The sequence below is a fragment of the Sus scrofa genome, chromosome 6 (genome assembly GCF_000003025.6).
Source record: "Sus scrofa isolate TJ Tabasco breed Duroc chromosome 6, Sscrofa11.1, whole genome shotgun sequence".
Lineage (NCBI taxonomy): Eukaryota > Metazoa > Chordata > Mammalia > Artiodactyla > Suidae > Sus > Sus scrofa.
In genome coordinates, this window is record NC_010448.4 from 86,092,776 (window position 1) to 86,107,821 (window position 15,046).

A 15,046-nucleotide genomic window follows, 5' to 3' on the forward strand; every position below is an offset into this window, starting at 1 on the left:
CGGAGAGTAACGGGGGGGGGAACGCGCCTTCTTCCCGCCCTGCCGGAGGTGGAGGCGGGGCCTGTCCGGAGGCGCGCCGGCGCAGGGCGGGACCAGGTGATCGACAGGCGGCGCGGGGGTACATCCTCTCGCGAGCTTGGCGCGAGGGGCCTGCGCCGCTTGGCGCAGCCCGCGGGCTTCGCCCCTCCCCCGGAAGTGTCCACGTCCCCCTCCTTCCAGCCCTGAGAGCATTGCTGCTTTTGTCCCTTGAACCCGGAGCTGTATCGACTCTAGAGCAGATTTGGAATTAAACCTGGCTTCTAATTGTCTGTGACCTTGAGCTCATTACGCGCCTTTCGGCTTCGTCTTCTCTGTAAAAGGGGGATTAGTAATTCCAGCCTTCCAGAGTTGTTCCTAGCACCTCGTAAGTGCCCAATAAATAATAGCAATATTATTTTAAAAATAGGACAGTTTGCTTCAGTGGAAGCAGTGTGCAAAGTAGAGACTAGAACTTTGGAGCTAGATTAGGCTTGTCACTGGCTAAATTATTAAATTACCAATTTAATCTATTTTCTGACTTGTAAAATTAGAATAATTTATCCCATCTCAGTGGACTACCAGGGTAACTAAGAGAGTATGTGGAAGGGCTTCAGTATCTGGGACGTGGTAGGAGCTCAGTAAATATTGGTTCCCTTCTCTCCTACCCAGTTTATCTAGAATCACAAAGGAGTTTTGTTTCTTTGCTGTTTTTATTTACTTCAGAAATTATATTTTGAAAGGTAATTCATTAACTGGTTCAAATGATATACAGTGAAAAGTCTTCCCATCTCTGTCCTCTGGCAGCCTAGTTCCCCACCCTCCACTCCCTGAGAGGCCCACACAATATAATCAATTTCGTAAATGTTCTTTGAGGTATTTTACACATGTAAAGCAACTTGTGGTGTACCACACGTATGGTTCTGCATTTAATATAATTTGAAACTCATTCTGTAAGAGTACAAAAGGAGCTTCCTCAGGATTATTTTTATGGTTTATAATATGCCATTTTATACACTGATTTGTGTAATCAGTGCCTAGGAAAGGACATTGAAATAGATTCAAACCTTTGGTTATAACTGCTTCAGTGAGTAGTTTTGTATACATATATATATGTAGGATCTATTCCTAGAGATAAGATAGTTGGATCAAAGGGTGTGGGAGGGCAGTTTTGATAGATTTGCTCGATTTTCCATAAGTATCTGTTTCTCCATCTCATCATCACATTATCAAACATCAATCTGATAGCTGAAAAATGGTGTCTCAGGATAGTTTGTAATTACCTTGAGTGAGTCTTATTTCCTATGTGTAAGAGACATTTTCCTTTTTGTGTCTGTTTATATTTTTTGCCTGTTTTTCTTATTGATTTATTATATAATTAGGAAAATGAGCTCTGTCAAATGAGTTGCGAACTTTTCCTCAGTGTGAGTTTGCCTTGCAAAAACAAAGGATGTTTATGGATTGAATTTATCCATCCTTTATTTTTCTTTGATTCTGGATTTTGCATTGTAGTTTGAAAGGCCTTCCTCACTTAGGTAAAAAAAAATTTTTTTTTAAAAAAACCAGTCATTTGTATATTGTTACTTCTAGGACTTTTTTTTCTGCTATGCCCGAGGCATGCACAAGTTTCTGGGCCAGTGATGGAACCTGTGGCATAGTAGTGACAATGCCAGATCTTTAACTACTAGGCCACGAGGGACCTCCTAAGACTTATTTTTATGTTGCAATCTTTGCTCCATTTGGTATTTAGAAAAGTGTGAGGATCATAGTTACTATGAAGAACTGATGCTGACCTTGATTGTTACATAATCTGGTCAACCTGGGGAAAGAGCACCCCCCTTCCTTGAGAGGAAATGTCTGTCTCCAAAACCTGCTTCTCCTCTGGAGCTCCCTAACTCAGGGAGTGGCATCTCTTTCTAGCAAGGTGCCCAAGTTCAAACTTCAAGCACCACATGCATTCTGTCCAGTTGATTCTCACTTCTAAATACTCAAGAATCCATTCACTTCTCTCTACTCCCACTTAACTAAGCTAGTTAAGGCTTGGTCATATTGTTTACACATCAAGGCTTTAAAATTAAACATGCTGCTCCCTCTGCCTGGAATATGGATGACTTCTTACTCAGGATTTAGACCTTCTTTGCCCACCTTCTCTGAGTACCCTCATCACTATGATATTGTTATTTTTTTTCTTTCATAGCACTTGCCACACGCTGTAATTACCTCATTTATTCACTTATTCACTGTTTTTCTCCTCCACTAGAATGTAAACTCTTTGGTATCAGGGGACATGTCTTTTGTCTCCTGCTGTATACTTTTTACATAATGGGTGTTCAACTATTTACTAAATGAATAAATGAATGAGTTCTCACCTGGACTACCTCAATGGCTTCCTGATTCTTCCTTTTTCATGCCTCTCAAAGAAACAGACTCAGGGAAATTTGAATTCTTCTGACTCAGTCAATTATCACTGAACAAAATCAAGGAGACCTGAGAAAAGAGGGAGCCAAGGCCAACTGTGGGGCCAAAGGGATTGGGATTGACTGGTATGGTGACCAGATAGGGTCAGGGGACCTGGCTTCTGGTGCCGGCTTGCTTCCTGCTGGTGACCATGTCACCTCCTCTCTCTGCATCTTCCTTTTCTGAAAAGTGGGGATATTAAAATTTCTATGACAGCAGTTCCTGTTGTGGCTCAGCAGTAACGAACCTGACTAGTGTCCATGAGGACGCTGGTTTGATCCCTTGCCTCGCTCAGTGGGTTAAGGATCTGGCATTGCTGTGAGCTATGGTGAAGTTCGCAGACATGGCTCGGATCCCATGTTGTTGTGGCTGTGGTGTAGGCTGGCAGCTGTAGCTCCAATTTGACCCCTAGCCTGGGACCTTCCACATGCTCCGGGTACAGTCCTAAAAAGATAAAACAAAAACCCCCCCAAAAAAACCTGTGACATAGGCAAGTTGTAAAAATCAAATGAAGATGCATGTGGAAGTGCCTGCACGCTGCAGAGGGTCAGGGGCACAGGGAAAGCTTTCTTCCCTCTCAGGGTGCCAGCTTACCTTCAAGTCAGCCCTCCTGTCTCCCCAGGGTTTTCCTGCCGTCAGAGGCAGGGAGATGCTGTGCCAGGACTGAATCTCTCTTCTTCCACCGTTTCCTCTGGCTGTCTCAGCTGGCTCAGTGTCCTAGCATGGCACCTGTCAATAAGCTTGGGGCTGGTGGGAGTTGCTGCGAGCTTCCATGTACCAGGACAGACGCTTGGCACACACAGGTTAATGCAAGAACCTTTTTCTTCTGGGCTTTGGTCTTTCCTTGAGGAAAGCAGGCTTAATTATCTCATCTCCCAAGACAGCAGTCATCAATATTATGGCACTGGCTGTAAGCAGATGAGGGGCAGATGCTAGGGGAGCTAGTCATCAAGACTCAGGGCTTCAGGTGTGCCCAAGCTTTGGTTTAGGAGGTAATGCCTATTTGTCTTCTTTCCTTCTCCTGGAGCCAAAGGATTCTCCTTCAGCCATTTAAAAAGGATACTGTTTACTTCATGGGCCAGAAGAGCTGTCCCAGCTCCACAGAGATTATTCAGCCTGAAGATTAAAAAAAAAAATCTCCTGTATTTGTAAAGAAAGGATAAGATGATCCATTCTAAGTCAGATTCTCTTTTGACATTGTTAGGTCTCAGGCTCCTTTCCTCTGCTGACCTCATTAAATGTTGGTAATCCCTATGTTGGTCTTCAAATTATAGGGAGACTTGACTCATCTGGGAATGTCTGATGTTCTTTCTTTAGTGCCTCCCTTCTCCAAATTGTCCCCCAACCTGCTGCCAGAGGGATCTCCTTTCCTTTTTCTTCCTTCCTTCTGGGGTCAAATCAGAGTTACAGCTGCTGGCCTACACCACAGCTCATGGCAACACTGGATCCACGACCCACTGAGCAAGGCCAGGGACTGAACCTGCATCCTCATGGATACTAGTTGGCTGTGCCATAACGGGAACTCCTCTTTTTTTTTGTTTAATATTTATACTTCTTTGTTTTGTTTTTTAGTGGTTTCTCTAGGGTTTACACATCTTTATGCCAGTCTAGCTTCAAATATTATAGCACTCCGTGTATATAGTATGAGAATCATACAACTGTAAATATCCATCACCTTCTTCCTGGCCTTGGTCTGGTTACTTCACTAATTTAAATTCCTTGTGTTATAAATCACACAATACACTGCTATTAGTTTTGCTTTACACAGTCTGTGATCAATTAAAAAGATTAAAATGAGAAAAATGTTTTTTTATATTTACATATATATACATATATATGTACACACCACTTCTGTTGCTTGTCACTCTTTTGTGCAGAATCATCTTTTTATCTGATAGTTTCCTTCTGCCTAGAAAACTTCCTTAACATACATAGATCTTCTGACAGTGAATGCTTTCACCTTTTGCTGATGCTAGAGGGATTTTTCTAAGAGGGATCTTCTGGCTCAGAAATCTTTTGTTCCCTACTGCCAAAAGGATATAGTCCAAATTCCTTAGCTGGGAATCACAACCTGCCACAATTCAGATTGTGATTTTTGTGAAATTTTCAGCTTCAGATGATTGACATGATTTCAATATAAATTAAATCATAGCATATTTATCAGTTATGATTAGACTCAGAGAAAGCCCAAGCACTAAGGGCTTAAATAACACAGAAGCTCGTTTTCTCATCTCAAGTCCTAAGGTGGACAGTTGGCCTCTGGGTGTCAGGAACCCAGGCCCCTTTGATCTTGCTGCTGTCCGTTCTCAACATGGTCAAAGACGGCCATGCAGATTCCAGGAATCATGTTTGCATCTCAGTCAGGAGGAAGTGAAAGGGGAAGAAAGAGGCATAGGATGGATGCCAGTTTTATTTTAAAGAGGTTCCTAAGAAACTGCCACCTGCCACCTCTGCTTACATCACATAGGACAGACCTTATCAGCTGCAAGGAGGCAGGGAGACTGTTTGTGCCAGCTACCACATGCCCACCTAGAAGTTGTCAGTTTTAATTCTTACGAAGAGAATGGTATCTGGGGAAAACGAGAAGATTCTGACATAAATGTCCTCTGTATAACTTTAATCCTTCCCTTAATCAGTAATGCTTGTCCCCCTCCCCTGCCTGTGAAAATATCATCCTTTAAAGGCCAGCCTAAATGCTAGCTGCCGCCCCCCAGAGGTACCGTTCTCAGGACACCCCTCCACAAGATCTCTAGCGGTGCTAGGAATCTTCCTCCCCGTCTGCCTCCTGAGCCTATACTAGGGGCCCACTGCTCTCCACGGCTGCAGGCTCCTCCCAGCTCCTAAGCTCAACCTTGTGGGGTGCCCTGGAAGAACTAATCTTAACTTTCACTCCTGCAGCCTGTGGGCAGCCACCCCCTCCCCGCTCAGACTTTTTGCACTTGCCCACACTGATCAACTGCATGAACCATCCATCTCACTAACCTTGAGGACAAAGGACAGGAGGGACTTGGGCAACTGGGGGTGTACAAATCTTATCCAGGGGGCACCTGCAACCCTTTCCCAGCCCCAGGGTGACATCAATCCTCTTCTCCAGAGGACAAACAAGATGCTCCTGAAGGCAAGAGGATTGCACAGGGTCCCGTGTATAGGTCGGTGCGCAACAAAACCCGAGAGTCCTCTGGCCTTCAGAGTCAGTTCCCACATCACTCCACTGCTTAAAATCCCTCAGTGCCCCCTCTGTCTCAAGGGTAAGTCCTGAGCCCGCCCACTCTGCCCACTGCCCCCATCTCAGTCTTCGCATGCCCCCCACCTCCTAGCCAGGGGCTGTACTCGCCTGGGGGCAGTTCCCCCACCGTCAGGCTCTCTTGGGCCTCCACTCTGCGGCATGCTGTTTGCTGGCTTTGCTTGGGGCCTTCCAGGGTGGCTGTGACCATACCTCCTCTGGGAGGCTTCCTTAAACCCTCAGGTCTGAACACCTCCGTGCCAGCGGCCGCGTTAGTACACTGTGCAGCAGGCAGGCTGCTTTCGGGCCAGCCCGGGTCGCCCCAGCCTCAGGCACACTCGGGCTCCCAGTGAGTACTCCCCCAGCGAGGCTCCCGAGCGCAGGGACAGAGAGCCAGGTGATGAGGGAGACGTCCCCGCCTCTCTGGCGCTTTGCTCTGAGGGATCACGAAGCAAACACCAAAGAGGCACAGCGTCAAACTCTTCTCTTTGAACAAAGCTACTCATTTTTTAGGGCTCAGCTTCAAGCTTCACTCAGGAAGGCCTAGGACAAGGCCTTAGTCATGAGCTCAAAGCACCGCACGCGTCTTTAGCGCGCTAACCGCTACGGTAATTACCGCGGGACCAGGGCTTCAACGCGGGGCTTCTCAACAGCGGCGCTGCGGCGGGAGGGAGGCTGCGCTCCGCACAAGGGCGCTCGGCGGCGACCTCTCCTCACTAGACAGCGGCAGCACGCCCTCAATTACGGCAGCCAGAAAGTCCCCCGGGGGCAAAAGACCTCAGGCTGAGAACCACCGGTATAACTTCTACCTCCTCCGTCAGAACAGACGTTCCATGAGGATGGTGTGGCCACAGGAGAGGCCGTTTCTGTGGTTTCTCAGCCTGGCACCTGCTCGTTTGTGGAGCTGATCTTCCCCCTGCCCCGTCCTGAGCTGCAGACCACCTGAGAACGAGTCGGACCTTCCTTTTCAGAAGATCCCGCTCTGTGGGCTTGGAGGGCTTGAGGGCAGAGAGGCAAAAGTCTCTGACTGGCTTTTGTACCTGCCAGCCCTGCCCAGGCGTTGCTTTCAGGGAGGTCAGAAATGACAGCTGGATGAGAGGTGAGGGCAGGCCAGGCGGCTTCTTAGTGCTGGGAGACGGCCTTCTTGACAGGGATGACTTCTGCTGGTTTGTGTTTGCTTGTTTTTAGGAAATTTGGACTTTATTAGACACCCTGAGGCTGGCCCTGGGAAAGCCCTGGCTGCCCTCCTGATTCTCTGAGTCAGAAGTGACAGGAGGGAGAGGAGCAGCCTGCAAAAGGGTGGGGGCCCCAAAGGGAGGGCCTGAAACCGGTCCTGCTGATCCGCCTCCCCTCCCACTTAACTCTGGCTCCTCTGGGCTCACCACATGGTGAGAATCTGCTTTGAAGACACGAAGGGCTGCATGGAGGCCTCCAGGGCACGCTGGTAGTCCTGCAGGGGGACCTCGGAGCAGGCGGGGGCCGAGAGCTGGCCTCGGCGGATGAGGTCGCACAGTGTGAAGATCAGCTCCTTGAACTGGTCTGTGGGAGGGTGGAGGTCAGACAGGGGAGCAGCCACAGGCTGGCGGGCCCATGACACACGGGCCTCCCCTGTGGGCAGGAGCTGGCACCAAGCTCCAGGGAAGCTTCGAGAGCCCAAGGGCTTGGCCAGGGCAGCTTGGTTCCTGCCTGTGTTCAGGATAGTGAGGGCCAGGGTGGGGACAGAAGCACAGAGAGTAGCCCCCAGAGCTGATGAGCAGGCAGCATGGTGGCTGTGATGGCTCAGGCCCACAGAACCTGACTGGGTGTAGCGGGGAGTCCTGAATGGTGTGGGAGGGCAGGATCACTTTGAGGCAGAGAAACCAGAAGAGGCACAAGGGAGGGGTGGGTGATGCCTGGCACACCAACTGATGTGGAACAGATGAGCTCTGCTCGCAGAAAAGAGCTTTTTCCGAGAGCCCAGGCCTCCTTTGGAACCTCACCAGTCGAGGTCACCCACATGCCCTCCCAGGGCATGCCGCCCACTCAGGACCCCCGTATGGTGGAGGAAGAGGAGAAGCGAGGGCTGGGGCTGAGAAGTGCTTTTTCACACACATCAATTCATTCAACATTCATATCCGGTCACAACCCTTGCTTAAAACGCTTCTGTGGCTTTCCATTTCCCTTTAAGGTAGAGTCTGAGCTCCTTAAAGAGGATTTTATAGTCCTTGTCGTAATCTTATCACGCCTATCTGTCCAGCTTCCCATCTCTGTGCTAGGCTTTTGCACATGTTCATTTTTCTGCCCAAAACACCCCATTTACGCCATCACATGCCTCCCCCTGACTGGGACAACTCCATGTCATTCCTCAGGCTCAGCTTGGGGCCTGTTCTCCAGGAGAGGAGAATGTGTGCCTGCTCAGGTTCTGGAGCCAGAGAGACTGGCTGTTCACCTCCTGGCTGTGCATCCTTTAGGTGGGGGTGACTTGGGGCCAGCACTTAACCACTCTGAACCTCAGTTTCCTACTCTGTCAAACAGGGCTAACAACTGTTTGAACAACTGGGACATTTAAACCGAGGCAGAGGTCCAGTACCTTGCCCTGTGGCTCACAACTCGGCTTGGTAGAACCCGTAGCCAGTAATGGTGGTTCCAGAGTTTGTCCTCTCTATGCGGCTGTCTTCCACGGCGGGCTTCCCCACCGTCAGCTGCCGGCGGGAGGCAGGGACTGGCTTGTTCTGTGTGGCGCCCCAAGGCCTAGCCCACTTTAAGCCAATAACTATTTGCTGACTGCAGCTGGGTTCAGAGATTGTTTTCCTTTATCCTATTGTGAGGTTGGGGATCTGATCACCTCTCCAGGGCTCAGAGTGGCCGGTCACTTCCGCAGTAGGCACTGGCCTCTTGTGTGACTCTTGGTAATGGGGCCATCATCCACTTACCTGGATTGTGGTCCTTCTTCCACTGGGACATCCAAAAGCCCCGAAGTTTGAGATCTTTAAAAATGAGCAGGCTCTGTGGACACAGGAAGTACATGCTGGGGCTCCAAGGCCAGGAACTTAGGGCACTGCTTGAGGTTCTGATGCCTCCCAGGGGTGGGGCACTGCCTGAGTTTGCACCAGTGTGGTGTCCAAGCCTGTCTCCAGGCATATCTCCCCACCAGCTTACCACGGAGGCGACGACGGGCTGCTTGGCCATCCCCCCGTAGGTCACCATGGTTCCTCCAGGCCTGAAGAGTCCAGAGAGAACAGAGTGGTCGCAGGTAGAGACAGAGCCTGTCTTGAAAGAGCTACAGTGCTTCCATTCCACCCCTGCCTCCTAAACCTTGTTCTCAGAACCCCTGGAAGTAAAAAAATACAGATTCCTAGGCCTGACCAGCCCTAATGAATCAGGAGGTGAGGATCTGTATGAAAAACAACAGGAAACGAACAAGCAAACACCCCCTCCAGAGGACCTGGCTGTCCAGCCAGGGTTGGGAGCCTACTGATCTAAGCTCCTGGTCAGGCTTTGATGAAAACCCTCTATACAAGCTCAGGACCCAAGTTCAGCCATGTGCGTATGTGTGTCTATGTGTATGTTGTGTGTATGTGTACAAGTGTACGTATGTGCGTGCAGTGATGTGACCTTGGGCACTGCCCATGGTGGGCCACACCGTCTGTCGTCTTCTGTACACACTCAAAGGCCCAGTGAGATGCAATAGCTCTGCCGCTAAAGAATAGTGTGGACAGTGCAGGGGACGATGGCAATTGTCAGGACCTGTGGCCTGATACCCACAGCCACCCCAGTGGTTAAACAGGAGAGAGGCTCCTAGACCTTTTAAGATGAATAAGCTTGGACTCACATGTCTGACTTAGCCTGCGTTCCCCTCCCAGCATATCTGGCTCCTTTAGGAGCCTGTGGATCAAGGATGACCTGAAGTATATTTTGGACGACACGAGGGAGGCTCTGTAAACTACAGAATGGAAGAGGCTGTTGGGCAGTTTGGTCTTAAGTTCCCTTCATGCCACCTGCTCTAGAAAGTAGTTCCTGGGGAGACCGAGCCCTGCCTCTCTGGATCCGCACCACACTTGGTCTAATCAGAACAGCTACCATTCATTGGGTGTTTACTCTGTGCCAGGCGCAGGCCCGAGCATTTTACACGTACCAGCGGATCCTCAGAGTAATGCTAAGGGAGGATCTTCTGACTCGGATTTTGCAGATGAGAAAGCTGGGGCCCACCTCTTATGTTCAGAGAGGTTTGTGCTGACCTCACAGCCCCTTGGGCTCAACTTCTGGAGCAGAAAAGGTTTAGCTCCTCCATTTTATTGACAAAGAGACTGAGGCCTGGGTTGTTTCTAGTGTACTGCCTAACTTTTCATAGGTTCACAGCTGGCAGGCAGCAGAGCTGAGACTTGACCCAGCCTGTAATGCCTACACTTGTAACCACTGGGTAAGGCTTCCGCCCACGAGTGACGTGGGGAGCACACTTGGCCTTGGAGGCTGCTGCACTAGGGCTGAAGAGGTGCGCTCAGGAGTCCCAGTGACCCAGGCAAGCTAGGAGCCCTCTCTGGGCTTTGTCTGGATGGGGAGGTGCCCCTCGCCCAGAGGGGTGTGGAAGGGGAACGTCAAGCATGCTGCACGATCTGGTACATGGTAAATGCCCAGTGATCATTACCACCGCTCTTTGATCACATGACCCATCTTCCCATCCAGCCTGCGAGTTCTAGAGGGTTCCCTCAGAGTCCCCGTCTCTGTACCTAGTGAGTACTCTGTACCCCGTGGCCAGTGAGTGCTAGCAAATAAGAGTTAACAACATTGGTGCTTTGGTTGGGAAGTGTCCTTTTCGGTGCCCTTCAGTTCAAGAAGTTTAAAGGAAAAAAGACCGGAAGGACACTGTCGGCAGTGTGCATCCCCCACCGTTGTGGAACGATAGGTAAGTTTTGTGCTTACTTTTTCCTTTGTACTTTCATATGCTTTTGAGATGTTTTATAATATGAGTATGATGTTCTCTCTAACATTAGAGTCTGTTTCAATTCAAAAAAAAGTTGTTTTTTTTTTTTTTTTTTGCTACACCCATGGCACACACAAGTTCCCAGGCCAGGGATCAAACCTGTGCCGCAACAGTAACAACTCTGGATCCTTAACATGCTGAGCCACCAGGAAACTCCTAGAATCTATTTTTAAAAGCTAATAAAAATTTTAAAAGTTAATAAAAATTTTAGAAGCTAATAAGCTAGGACTAAGTGACTTTTTCAAATGCCCCTAGGTTATGAATCCCTAACTGCTCCCCTATCCCAGAGCGCCCAGCAGTCTGCTTCTGGGGCCCCTTGGAAGACGAAGCTGGACAGGTGTCTCTGTGAAGGAGGAAGCTGACAAAGGACATGCCCAGATAACTAGGACATGGCCCGAGTTCCATCTTCCTACTCAGGGTCATGCTGACTGACCTTGGCCTTGGCCATTGGGACTTGGTCACCCAGTGGTCCTCCTGGCTAGAGCCTGGAAGGGCACCAGCACACTGGACCCGTGGGGCCCGGGGACTTACGCCAAGTGCCGCAGCAGCTCTGTGGAGCTTTTCCCGCCAACACAGTTGAGAGCAAGCCGCGGCTGGGGCACATTCTGGAAAATATGGGAGCTGCAGTGAGCGAGCTACCCCTCTGCCACAAACAGCACTTCCCTGGTCCAAGGGCTGCGTCACGAGGGAGCGAAAGGAATAGGATGTTTATGGCTTGGGAAGGGGCTTTTCTTCACCAGCTTAATCCTGTTATTTGGCTTAGGATTTTGTCCAAAATGCAAGTCTGCTGGGAAAGGACAGACAAAGGGCATCTACGTTCCATTGTGATGGACTTCATTCCCCGCTCTTCTGGACACTAACGACTCAGCTTATGTTAGATGTGCTGACCTACTGCTTCAGAAATATTCTCAAGAGGCGGGTGTTCTCAAGTGAGTGTGTGCTGGTCCCTCCAGGGTTGAGTGACAAGAGGCTGAGATGTGGTTTGGTCACTTACTAGGTGTGCTGGGGAAGGTTAAAGGGCTTTGAGTTCAGAGAGACCTGGGGCCAGCCCCGACCCCATAGCTTGTGACCGTGTGGTTTTAGTCAAGGCCTTTCTTTTTTCCAAGTCTCCATCTTCTCATTTATAAAACAGCACAGAGGGCATCTACGTGGCAGAGCTTTTGTGGGGGTTGTTTTGTGGCAGAGCTTTTTTGTGGGAAACTAGAAGGGAGGTGCTTTGGAAAGGTGCCTCAGTTTCCTCAGCTCCTCTCCCGATCCTGAGTGTCCCATCGGCTGTGTGGGCTGCTGTAGTCCATCACAAACACAACTACAAATCACTCAGGGGTTCCTAAACCTCGCCTGCCTCTCCTGGTCCCTCATAGCCCCGGCCACTTAATGCACGCTGGCCCCCGGCGAGGGAATGGGCTTCACCCTTCCAGGAAGTGATGAAGGAGGGTTCTGGGAAGGAACGGTGGGGCTAGTGCCCAGCTTTTCTAGTTCAAGTGAATTTCTTTCTTCAGGGAGATGGGCCTGGGATGGAGGTGCAATGTCCCTCATCACTGGTACCTTAAAGAAGTTCTTCATCTCAGGCTTTCTTAGTTCTTCTTCTGTGACAACATGATCGGCCCCCAGATTCTTCAGTCTGTCCATCAGCTTCTGGATGTCAGGTCTGGAAAGCAAACACAATCCAAGGTCCCTGGTCACATCTGCTCACTTTCTCCACGAAGGCTCCCAGGACCCCTCTGCCACAGCTGTGAGAACCCGTTTCTCATTGCGGGAAGCTGGGACTGGCTACCCAACCTCATCACACACCCACATCTCTTGGCCTCAGTTTTCTCACTGGCATGAGAGAGCAAGACTAGGTGGCTTCTACTGCCCCTGGCACCTCAAGGATACTAGAAACCATCTGTGCAAAGGGAGAGGTCTTTCATTTCCTGATTTCCTCTACTGGGATGGCAAACTCTGCATCCTCACCCCCGCCCCCCCCCTTTCCAAAGGGCTCTTCAGAGAGTTGTGCAAACACACTCCAGCCCAGGAGTGGCTCTTTACCGAGGCAAACAGAACAATTTTTGTTAACACAGCTGAGAGGACGGGGCACTAGAGTGATTGTCAGTTCTTCTACTAAGACTGGACTTCCCTGACCACCACAGCCATATTCGTGGACAGTGAGGCTTAAGGAAGCTGGATGATACGATGGAGAGAGAACAAACCAGAAAACTAAGCTTGCTCTGATTTGCTGTGTCTTCTTCCTGAGCAAGTGGCTTCCTCTCTCTGAACTTCAGATTCCTCGTTGGTAAAACAGTGATGACAAACCTGTCCCAGCTCCTTTATGTCTGTATTGAGTATACTTCAAAGTATCACACAAATGCAAGGGGAAAAGGGCACTGGGTCAGTTCACAGAAAGAATAATGCAGCTTAAAACATTTCCAAATGTGAACTGTGGTTTTTGAAAACATGGGATTATCACAAGTCAAGCATCTCAAAAACTCTGAGCTGTTCAGTAAGGGCCTTCTCTACCTCCTTCCTGCATTCTGTTTACATTTCAAAGATTCACTCATCCTATAGCCCAAAGCTACTGGACTTCAGAGCTGGAGGCTGGCTCAGCTGTCGGAAAGCTGCGGGCCCATGGAAAAGAAGGATCGCGTAGGCAAGGGCGCCACCTGGTGGAGACACGGGCACCCGCAGCGGGCGAGGCAGAAAAGCCCAGTGTGGGCAAGGAGTAGGCCTTCCCACGCACCTGTCTCGGACCACGTTGATGGTCCTCAGACCCAGGGCTGCGGCGATCTGGATGACTGCTTGCCCCACTCCACTGTTGGATGCATTCTGGATAACAGAATCCCCTGTGGAGCCAGGAAGAGACTCAAGTTGAGACCCGTGGTAAGTCAAGGGCTTCTAGCCTGGGATCCTATTACAGGGCCAGAGGAAGAGTCTACATACTCTCAAGGGATCCAGGACCTGGCTGCTGAGCCTTGGAGTGTCGCTCACTTTTCTCCTAGTGCCCCTAAACCTCTACAACACCCATGATGCCTGCCAGGATTTGGCAACTCACAGTTCACAATGGACGCAACTTAGACACTGCTGTGTAAATGATTTTGTATCCATCATTCTCTCCATTTTTATGTCCTCAGTCTCTGCTTATGTTATTTCTTTGGTTTGCATGTTTTCCTCGTTCTCTCTCCCTTTGTGTTGAAATCCTATGTATCCTTTGAAGCACAGCTTGTGTGTGGCTTCCTTCAGGAGGCCTTCCCAGGTTCTGCCCCCATGTGCTCCCGTCGCATTCTGTGGCCATCTCTGTTAATGCTCAAGGGCAGCCCTGATGTACACTTGTTCATATCCACGTCCATTTCTATCAATGGCGTGCAGCTTCTTGAGGGGAAGTCACACTGCCTCAAAATGGGATTAGAACCGCACTGGAGAAGCTGGCACCCCTGAAACAGGGTCCTCCAGATGGCCTGTGGTCAGAGCCCTGGCCTAACTTTGGACTTAGTCAATGCAGGAGGCAGTATGGTGTGCTGGGAAAAAGCGTGGGCTCTGGAAGGAGATGCACCAGAGCTGGGCTATGAATCCCAGCTTCTCCACAACTGCGACCCAAAGTGAATGAGGTGGGATGAGTCACGTCCTTTTTTTTTGCCTTTTCTAGGGCCGCACCCACAGCATATGGAGGTTCCCAAGCTAGGGGTCTAATCAGAGATGTAGCTGCCGGCCTACGCCACAGCAATGCAGGATCTGAGCCACGTCTGCTACCTACACCACAGCTCACGGCAACACCGGATCCTTAACCCACTGAGCAAGGCCAGGGATTGAACCCGCAACCTCAAGGTTCCTAGTCGGATTTGTTAACCACTGCGCCACGACGGGAACTCCAGTCATGTCCTTTTTTGTTTTCTTTAAGGGGCACACTCATGGCATATGAAGGTTCCCAGGCTAGGAGTCTAATCGGAACTACAGCTGCCGGCTATAAGCACAGCCACATCAGATCCAAGCCATGTCTGTGACCTACACCACAGCTCATAGCAAAACTGGATCCTTAACACACTGAGTAAGGCCAGGAATCGAACCCACAACCTCACTGCTCCTAGTCGGATTCGTTTCTGCTGTTCCATGACGGGAACTCTGAGTCATATACTTTTTGAGCTCAGTTTTTCCCCCAGAAAACAGGAGTCCTAGGAGCACCCCTGGGGCTCCTCATTATAGCCCAGTGCCGTTGTGCCCGGGTAGGTGCTCTGTTCTCCTGAAATACCATCTGGGTTTTGAGAGGCAGCAGGGATTTCCTGCTAGAGGATTTTTCTGGAAGAAGAACACCACCCTCCTTAGCTAGGGTCAGCCTACAGATTGTCACCCAACGGTGAGGTATGAAACCAACCCAGTGGGTTCAAGCTTTTCTTTTCTTTTTTAAGTTAAAATTGAGGAAA

General features: G+C 49.8%; 1 protein-coding gene across 2 annotated transcripts in view; it reads right to left on the bottom strand.

The window, feature by feature from the left end:
- The window catches only part of MECR (mitochondrial trans-2-enoyl-CoA reductase), a 37,309-nt gene continuing 23,870 nt past the window's right edge, over positions 1,608-15,046 (bottom strand). Inside the window, exons 5-10 of one of the 2 annotated variants that reach the window (XM_021093341.1) lie at positions 13,372-13,474; positions 12,201-12,303; positions 11,187-11,260; positions 8,834-8,894; positions 8,608-8,680; positions 1,608-7,234 (exon numbers count right to left, since the gene is read on the bottom strand). In XM_021093341.1, the coding sequence (XP_020949000.1) occupies positions 7,074-7,234; positions 8,608-8,680; positions 8,834-8,894; positions 11,187-11,260; positions 12,201-12,303; positions 13,372-13,474 (575 nt within the window). In that variant the 3' untranslated portion in view covers positions 1,608-7,073. 2 annotated transcript variants of the gene reach the window in all.